General features: G+C 46.2%; 1 protein-coding gene across 1 annotated transcript; it reads right to left on the minus strand.

Moving 5' to 3' along the window:
• Positions 1 to 6,832: 6,832 nt before the first annotated feature.
• On the minus strand, positions 6,833 to 8,851 carry LOC121545711. The gene is made up of 4 exons (XM_041856471.1): positions 8,648 to 8,851; positions 8,065 to 8,169; positions 7,691 to 7,828; positions 6,833 to 7,577 (listed from the first exon to the last, which is right to left on the minus strand). Exons 1-4 carry the CDS (start codon positions 8,849 to 8,851, stop codon positions 7,422 to 7,424), a joined length of 603 nt encoding a protein of 200 aa, XP_041712405.1. The 3' UTR covers positions 6,833 to 7,421.
• Between the last annotated feature and the right edge of the window lie 22 nt (positions 8,852 to 8,873).

Raw genomic sequence — 8,873 nt, forward strand, 5'->3', positions numbered from 1 at the left:
GGACAATCCACCTCACGTCGCAGTCAACGTTCTTTTGGTTCTGGAGGCGGTAGGCAGGGTACTCACGCATCACCCCAGGTAACGAACACCCAAACGTGTTCAGAGCCCTTTGCGGTGCACTGTACTTTATCTATCTCCTTTCCCGATCACTTGGTAGGTTCCCAGTGTAAGGCGCTAGTCAATTCAGGTGCAGCTGGGAATTTTATGGACAGGGCATTTGCACGCCGTCAAGGCATTTCATTGGTTCCCCTAACCATTCCACTCCCCATCAGAGCACTTGATAGTTGACCATTAGGGTCCGGGTTGGTTAAGGAAGTTACGGTACCAGTCACCATGATTACGCAGGAGACGCATGTTGAGCAGATCACCTTTATGATTATTGAGTCTCCTGCTTACCCTGTAGTCTTGGGTATCCCGTGGTTAGCCCTTCACAACCCCAATTTCTCATGGCCGCAGAGGGTTCTTACGGGGTGGTCGCGTGAGTGTCCGGGTAGGTCTCTAGGTGTTTCCATTGGTGCGACCACGGTGGAAAGTCCAGACGGTACTCCCACCGTGCACATTCCCCCCGAATACCATGATCTGGCGCTCGCATTTTCCAAGACGCAAGCGACTAAATTACCACCTCATCGGGAGGGGGATTGCGCGATAAACCTTCGGGTAGACGCTGTACCTCCCAGGAGTCATGTGTATCCCCTGTCGCAGGCTGAAATGGAGGCTATGGAAACATACGTCACCGAGTCCCTGCACCAGGGGTATATACGTTCCTCCACTTCACCTGCCTCCTCGAGTTTCTTATTTTTGAAGAAGAAAGATGGCGGTTTACGCCCCGTGCATTGATTATCGACCACTGAATAATGTGATGGTACGATTTAGTTATTCTCTTCCCCTCATTCCTTCAGTGATTGAGTCAATGCATGGGGCCCGCTTTTTCACCAAATTAGACCTCAGGAGTGCCTACAACCTGGTGCGTATTTGGGAAGGGGATGAGTGGAAAACAGCATTCAGCACAACCTCGGGGCATTATGAATACCTGGTGATGCACTATGGTTTGATGAATGCTCCATCCGTTTTCCAGTCCTTTGTGAACGAGGTGTTTCGGGACATGCTTGGTGTGTTGGTCTACATCGATGACATCCTGGTGTATTCCGCTACGCGCGCCGAGCATGTGTCCCTGGTTCGCAAGGTACTGGTCCGAGTCAATCTCCTTCCTCGGATATCGCATTACCACCACAGGTGTGGAGATGGAGGGAGACCGCATTGCAGCCATACGTAATTGGCCGACTCCAACCACGGTAAAGGAGGTGCAGCGCTCACTTGGCTTTGCCAACTACTATCAAAGGTTTATTCAGGGATTTGGCAAGGTCGCAGCTCCCATTACCTCCTTGTTGAAGGGTGGGCCGTCCCGGCTCAGCTGGTCTGCTGAGGCTGATTTGGCCTTCAGTAGATTGCGGGGTCTGTTCACCTCAGCCCCGGTACTGGCTCACCCCGATCCATCACTACCGTTCGTAGTGGAGGTGGATGCGTCCGAGGTAGGGATAGGAGCTGTCTTATCCCAACGCTCGGGCACGCCACCCAAGCTCTGCCCCTGTGCCTTCTTTTCTAAGAAGCTCAGCTCGGCGGAGCAGAACTACGGCGTTGGTGATCGGAAGCTGCTGGCTGTTGTCCGAGCTTTGACGGTGTGGAGACATTGGCTCGAAGGGGCAAAACACCCTTTCCTCGTCTGGACAGACCACCGTAACCTGGAGTACATTCGGGCAGCGAGGAGGCTGAATCCTCGCCAGGCCAGGTGGGCCCTCTTCTTCACCCGGTTTGATTTCACACTCTCATACATTCCGGGTACGAAGAACGTAAAGGCAGACGCACTGTCTCGGCTGTATGACACAGAGGAGAGGCCCATAGACAACACCCCCATACTCCCGGCCTCATGCATTGTGGCGCCGGTAGTATGGGCGATGGACGCAGATATAGCGCAGGCATTACGCACAGATCCATATCCACCGCAGTGTCCAGCTGGGCTGCAGTACATGCCTGCGCTTATCCGTGATCGTCTGATCTACTTGGCACACACGTCACCCTCCTCTGGTCATCCAGGTATCGGTCGTACAATGTGCTGCCTGACCGAGAAGTACTGGTGGCCTACCAGTGGGTGTATGTTTCCTCATGCTCAGTGTGCGCCCAGAGTAAGGCACCTAGGCACCCCCCAGCGGGTAAGCTACAACCTTTACCAATTCGACAACAACCATGGTCTCACCTGAGTATTGATTTTCTCGCTGATCTTCCCCCCTCCCAAGGTAACACCACTATCCTGGTCGTTGTGGACCGCTTTTCAAAGTCCTGCTGCCTCCTTCCTCTGCCCGGTCTCCCCACGGCCCTACAAACTGCGGAGGCTCTGTTTACTCACGTCTTCCGGCACTACGGGGTACCAGAGGATATAGTGTCCGACTGAGGTCCCCAGTTCACGTCTAGAGTCTGGAAGGCGTTCATGGAACGTCTGGGGGTCTCGGTCAGCCTGACCTCTGGGTTTCACCCCGAGAGTAATGGGCAGGTGGAAAGGGTGAATCAAGATGTGGGTAGGTTCCTGCGGACCTACTGTCAGGACCGGCCGGGGGAGTGGTCAGTGTTCCTGCCATGGGCAGAATATGCTCAGAACTCTCTCCGCCACTCCTCCACTAACCTAACACCCTTCCAATGTGTTTTGGGTTACCAACCGGTCCTGGCACCGTGGCACCAGAGCCAGACCAAGGCTCCTGCGGTGGATGACTGGTTTCGGCGCGCGGAGCAGACTTGAGACACTGCCCACGTTTGCCTCTAGCGCGCTGTGCGTAATTCACCGCAGGGAGGCTCCGGTGTTCGTACCGGGGGATCGGGTCTGGCTCTCGACCCGGAATCTGCCCCTCCGCCTGCCCTGCTGGAAGCTGAGCCCGCGGTTTGTGGGGCCGTTTAAAGTCCTGAGGAGAATAAACGAGGTGACATACAGGTTGTTACTCCCCCCTGATTACCGTATTAACCCCTCGTTTCATGTGTCTCTCCTCAGGCCGGTGGTAGCTGGTCCGCTCCAGGAGTCTGAGGTTCGGGAGGTTCCTCCACCTCCTCTGGACATTGAGGGGGCCCCGGCGTACTCGGTCCGTTCCATCCTGGATTCGAGGCATCGGGTGGGGGGCCTTCAGTATCTCATGGAGTGGGAGGGGTACGGTCCGGAGAAACGGTGCTGGGTCCCAAGGCGGGACATCCTCGATCCCTCCCTGTTGAGGGATTTCCAAGTTGCCATCCGACTCGCCCTGCTCCGCGTCCTCCTGGCTGTCCCCGAGGCCGGGGTCGACTCACTGCTGGAGGAGTGCGTCGGGGAGTGGTACTGTCACGACTTCCGCTGAGGCTGCCCCCCCTCCTGGTTCGGGCAGGCTTCGGCGTTCGTCGTCATCGGAGTACTAGCTACTGCCGATCCCATTCTCATCACTCCACTTGTCATGTCTTGTCAATCACACACACCTGGTGCTCACACCTGGTGCTCATAGTATGTGTATAACTGTTCCCTCTGTTCCCCTTGTCTTTGTGAGTGATTGTTTGTTGTGAGAGCGTGTAGCTCGGTTGAGCTACTATTCACTGTGTTTATGCCAAGGTGGATGTTTTCCCTTGAAATAGTTTAGTTTGACGCTTGGGGCGTTTGATTTATGTAAACGGAATAATCTCTGGACTTCGGTATTTTACCTCCTGCGCCTGACTCCTTCATTCACACCTCGTCACATGGTTTGCATTTCGCGTGTGCGCCGCTCCATATCTCAAAGTCATATATAATATCTTGGTTGTAAAATACACTACCAGTCAAAAGTTTTAGAACACCTACTCATTCAAGGGTTTTTCTTTATTTTTACTATTTTCTACATTGTAGAATAATAGTGAAGACATCAAAACTATGAAATAACACATATGGAATCATGTAGTAACCAAAAAAGTGTTAAACAAATAAAAATATATTTTATTTTTTAGATTCTTCAAATAGCCACCCTTTGCCTTGATGACAGCTTTGCACACTCTTGGCATTCTCTCAACCAGCTTCATGAGGTAGTCACCTGGAATGCATTTCAATTAACAGGTGTGCCTTCTTGAAAGTTAATTTGTGGAATTTATTTCCTTCTTAATGTGTTTGAGCCAATCAGTTGTGTTGTGGTCGTGGTCCTCTGTAGCTCAGCTGGTAGAGCACGGCGCTTGTAACGCCAAGGTAGTGGGTTCGATCCCCGGGACCACCCATACACACAAAAAAATATATAATGTATGCACGCATGACTGTAAGTCGCTTTGGATAAAAGCGTCTGCTAAATGGCATATTATATTATTGTGACAAGGTAGAGGGGGGTATACAGAAGACAGCCCTATTTGGTAAAAGACCAAGTCCATATTATGGCAAGAACAGCTCAAATAAGCATAGAGAAATGACAGTCCATCATTACTTTAAGACATGAAGGTCAGTCAAGACGGAACATTTCAAGAACTTTGAAAGTTTCTTCAAGTGCAGTCGCAAAAACCCTCAAGCGCTATGATGAAACTGGCTCTCATGAGGACTGCTACAGGAATGGAAGACCCAGAGTTACCTCTGCTGCAGAGGATAAGTTCATTAGAGTTACCAGCCTCAGAAATTGCAGCCCAAATAAATGCTTCACAGAGTTCAAGTAACAGACACATCTCAACATCAACTGTTCAGAGGAGACTGTGTGAATCAGGCCTTCATGGTCGAATTGCTGCAAAAAAAAAAGACTTGCTTGGGCCAAGAAACACGAGCAATGGACATAAGACCGGTGGAAATTTGTCCTTTGGTCTGGAGTCCAAATTGGAGATTTTTGGTTCCAACCGCCGTGTCTTTGTGACACGCAGAGTAGGTGAACGGATTATCTCCGCATGTGTATTTCCCACTGTAAAGCATGGAGGAGGAGGTGTTCTGGTGTGGGGGTGCTTTGCTGGTGACACTGTCTGGGATTTCAAGGCACACTTAACCAGCATGGCTACCACAGCATTCTGCAGCGATACGCCATCCCATCTGATTTGGGCTTAGTGGGACTGTCATTTGTTTTTCAAAAGGACAATGACCCAACACACTTCCAGGCTGTGTAAGGGCTATTTTACCAAGAAGAAGAGTGATGGAGTGCTGCATCAGATGACCTGGCCTCCACAATCACCCGACCTCAACCAAATTGAGATGGTTTGGGATGAGTCGGACTGCAGAGTGAAGGAAAAGCAGCCAACAAGTGCTCAGCATATGTGGCAACTCCTTCAAGACTGTTGGAAAAGCATTCCAGGTGAAGCTGGTTGAGAGAATGCCAAGAGTGTGCAAAGCTGTCATCAAGGCAAAGGGTGGCTATTTGAAGAATCTCAAATATAAGATATATTTTGATTTGTTTAACACTTTTTTGGTTACTACATGATTCCATATGTGTTATTTCATAGTTTTGATGTCTTCACTATTATTCTACAATGTAGAAAATAGTAAAAATAAAGAAAAACCCTTGAATGAGTAGGTGTTCTAAAACTTTTGACCGGTAGTGTAGTTGCTATTGAGCTGAATATTGAGAGTTGATAAATACAAATTATACCTACAGAAAGATTAAACCCTCCAATCTTCGACAGGGACAAGGGTACGAAGCTTCCAAAGCTGTGTTTTTCCCACAATTGCATTTTGAAATGTTATTTAAATTTTAGTCATTTAGCAGACGCTCTTATCCAGAGCGACTTACAGTTAGTGAGTGCATACATTTTCATACTGCCCCCCCCCCGTGGGAAACGAATCCACAACCCTGGCGTTGCAAGCGCCATGCTCTACCAACTGAGCTACAGTTTGATCAGAACACATTTTTCTATTAATCACATGGGGGGGGAGGAGGGTGGCTCGCTCATCACAGCAGCAGGCCCCAGTGAGGGCACAGGCACAGGGGCAGGGCAGACACTTTCATTACAGGAATCCATTCATGAGGATCCATCCATTCATGAGAATAATAGTGTTTGACCATATTATGGTTTTAGCCGCCCAAATAATTTTACATTTTGAGTGAGGTGATAATGTAGAATGTGCTCTTTCTAGGTTTGTAGGCACCCTTTCCGTTTTTTACTATCCATGATCTTGACTGTCTAACTGATGACAGAGTTGGAGCAGGTCTCTTTGCTAATGACGCATTTTACTTTGAATGTGAGTTTGCGTGACCTCAGCTCAGCCTATCTGAAAACCAGGCCGGCCCATCTTGGTAGGGGGGCCGGCCTATGCCCACTGATCAGCCAAAGGCTCATTATATACTGAACAAAAATATAAACGCAACATGCAACAATTTCAAAGACAGGTGAAGAAGCCGGATGTGGAGGTCCTGGGCTGGCGTAATTACGCGTGGTCTGCGGTTGTGAGGCCGGTTGGACATACTGCCAAATTCTCTAAAACGACATTGGAGGCAGCTTATGGTAGAGAAATGAACTTTCAATTCTCTGGCAACAGCTCTGGTGGACATTCTTGCAGTCAGCGTGCCAATTCCATGCTCCCTCAAAACTTGAGACATATGTGGCATTGTGAGGTGTGACAAAACTGCACATTTTAAAGTGGCCTTTTATTGTCCCCAGCACAAGGTGCACCTGTGTAATGATCATGCTGTTTAAATCAGATTCTTTTTGTGTTTATGGAAAATGTCAGGGATTTTTTTTTCAGCTCATGAAAAATGAGACAAACACTTTACATGTTGCATCTATATTTTTGTTCAGTGTAGATTAGTACAACAGAGAAATTGCACACAAAAAACTAACCAAAAACATATTTTCCATTGTTTTATTTTGATCAACAACAAAAAATTGAGTGTGTGTCAATTTTGACCAGCCCAGCCAACTAAAAAAATTGTCCAGCCCATATGGCATTTGCCAGAACTGCCAGATGGTCAATCCACCTCTACAGTAGATGTAAATAGACACCTTATTGACACAACAAGATATCACAACAAGAGTTAAAAGTTAAAAGTTGTTAATTTTTTTAAGCAATTTAACACCGGAGAACGATATACAAGAATAAATACATTTTGTTTAAAAAATATTACAGTGGCAGATAAATAGGTGTTAACATTAATTAAATAAGTTAAATAAATAAGTTAAAAATATGTTAAGTTACTTCACAATTTCATACATTATATAAATACATTCCTAAATATAAACTGTTCCATAGTGGAACACAGGCAGATACATAAGTGTGTTTATGAAATGTTTATGAAACATTGTAATAACACACAACACCACAAAAGTTACTAGTCTTTTCTGACTATTTTGACCAAATTGATCCTACAATGAATGTAGATGTCCATCTACTACTAAGTTGTCTAATACTGAAACAGATCACAGATGACGAATCAATCACAGATGACGAATCAATTGTGGCCTGCTTCCCAGCTCTAGATACCATATTTAGGCTAATCCATTATATGTGTTGCAGGATCACCAGGGGCAAAGACCCGAGCCATGAGGATGGAGAAGGAGAACAGCTTCTCAATATTGTCACGGCACAGTCCTGGCTCTTCCCAGCGCTCCACTTCCGGCCAATTCTCTTCTGAATAAGGATGGGGCTCCTACAAAACAATTAAGAGTAAGGATATGCAGCCCCTCAATCAATATGATATTGAAATATGAGTCTGTAGATTCAGACATCAGTAGATTCAGACATCAAATACACTGGACTTACCTTCAATTCAAAAAGGAGTTCTTTCACTACTGTGTTCACCTTCTTTCCAACTTCTGCACAGTTATTCTTGAACTGACTAATTATCCCAAATACTGTACAGTAGTTCTTCAGAGCAGAAACCATCTTCTCAAGGCAAGGCTTAGGTGGATAATGGTAAAAAATACAAAAGGTCATTTATCATCTCAGTTTTGTACACTTGGTGTTGTGTATTTGTTTCTCAACCAATTAACATTTGTGTCTGATGGATGATGGAATTGGTTAGTGCTTTAAACATTTTGAAAAAAAATTGCATTTGTATAACCATTGACCACATGTGTCTTATTGAAGTTGTTGGTCCAAGTAAACTCATTATCAGAATGGAAGTTGTGACTTACCTTTGAATCTGCTCTTAGGTTTTTTGGATCACATTTGTCTGTGGATTCCACCAGCACTCTTGGCCCTTTGACAACTCTTTCCACAGTTTTCAAATGACTGAGCTCCTGCAGGACATTATTAAATGTTTCAGAGGCAGATTCAATACAAGTAGCCTACCTGTGGCAGGCACCTATTAATTTCCACTTCTAACGGTCTGACTACCCACTGGGCACAGATGTCAGTTCAACATCTAGTTTTGATTTACATTTGGTTGTCAACTAATGTGACTTCAACTTGAAATAAACCAAAATTATCACCATGTCATTGGATTTAGGTTAAAAGCTGGGTGAAAAAATGACGAAATGCTCTTAAAATGTATGACTTTTTTCAAATCCAATACATTTCACACGTTGATTCAACGTCATCACATAGATTTTTGGGGTTGAAATGAAGTGGAACAACGTTAATTCAACCAGTTTTTGACCAATGGCTACCATTGTCCCACAAAAGCATCAAGAACCAGGGTAGTTTAGGCCTACTTCAATTCAGTTTTATCATCACCCTACCATTACCAATACTGAATACTGATGATAATCCACTTACCTCAGTTAAAAGTATTTTAGCAAGTTCATTTAGTTTTAAAGAGCCCTCTGTCACGTTATTCCAAATGATTCCAACTGGTTGGTTAACTGGAGCGCCGAATGCAACAGTAAATACCGCAAGAAGGCTAACAACGGTTGTGAACGGCAGGTGCATGACTCTGATTTCTTCTACGCTTGATTGGAGTTCTGCAGGTCCGTATTGCATGTGTTTATAATCGCACTCTCGG

This window comes from Coregonus clupeaformis, chromosome 30, assembly GCF_020615455.1.
Source record: "Coregonus clupeaformis isolate EN_2021a chromosome 30, ASM2061545v1, whole genome shotgun sequence".
Lineage (NCBI taxonomy): Eukaryota > Metazoa > Chordata > Actinopteri > Salmoniformes > Salmonidae > Coregonus > Coregonus clupeaformis.

Coding starts and splice junctions, on each gene's coding strand:
- LOC121545711 (XM_041856471.1), bottom strand. CDS start 8,851: ATGCAATACGGACCTGCAGAACTCCAATCAAGCGTAGAAGAAATCAGA. Junction 8,170..8,647: donor CTAAAATACTTTTAACTGAG/GTAAGTGGATTA, acceptor AATGTCCTGCAG/GAGCTCAGTCATTTGAAAAC. Junction 7,829..8,064: donor ACCTAAGAGCAGATTCAAAG/GTAAGTCACAAC, acceptor TATCCACCTAAG/CCTTGCCTTGAGAAGATGGT.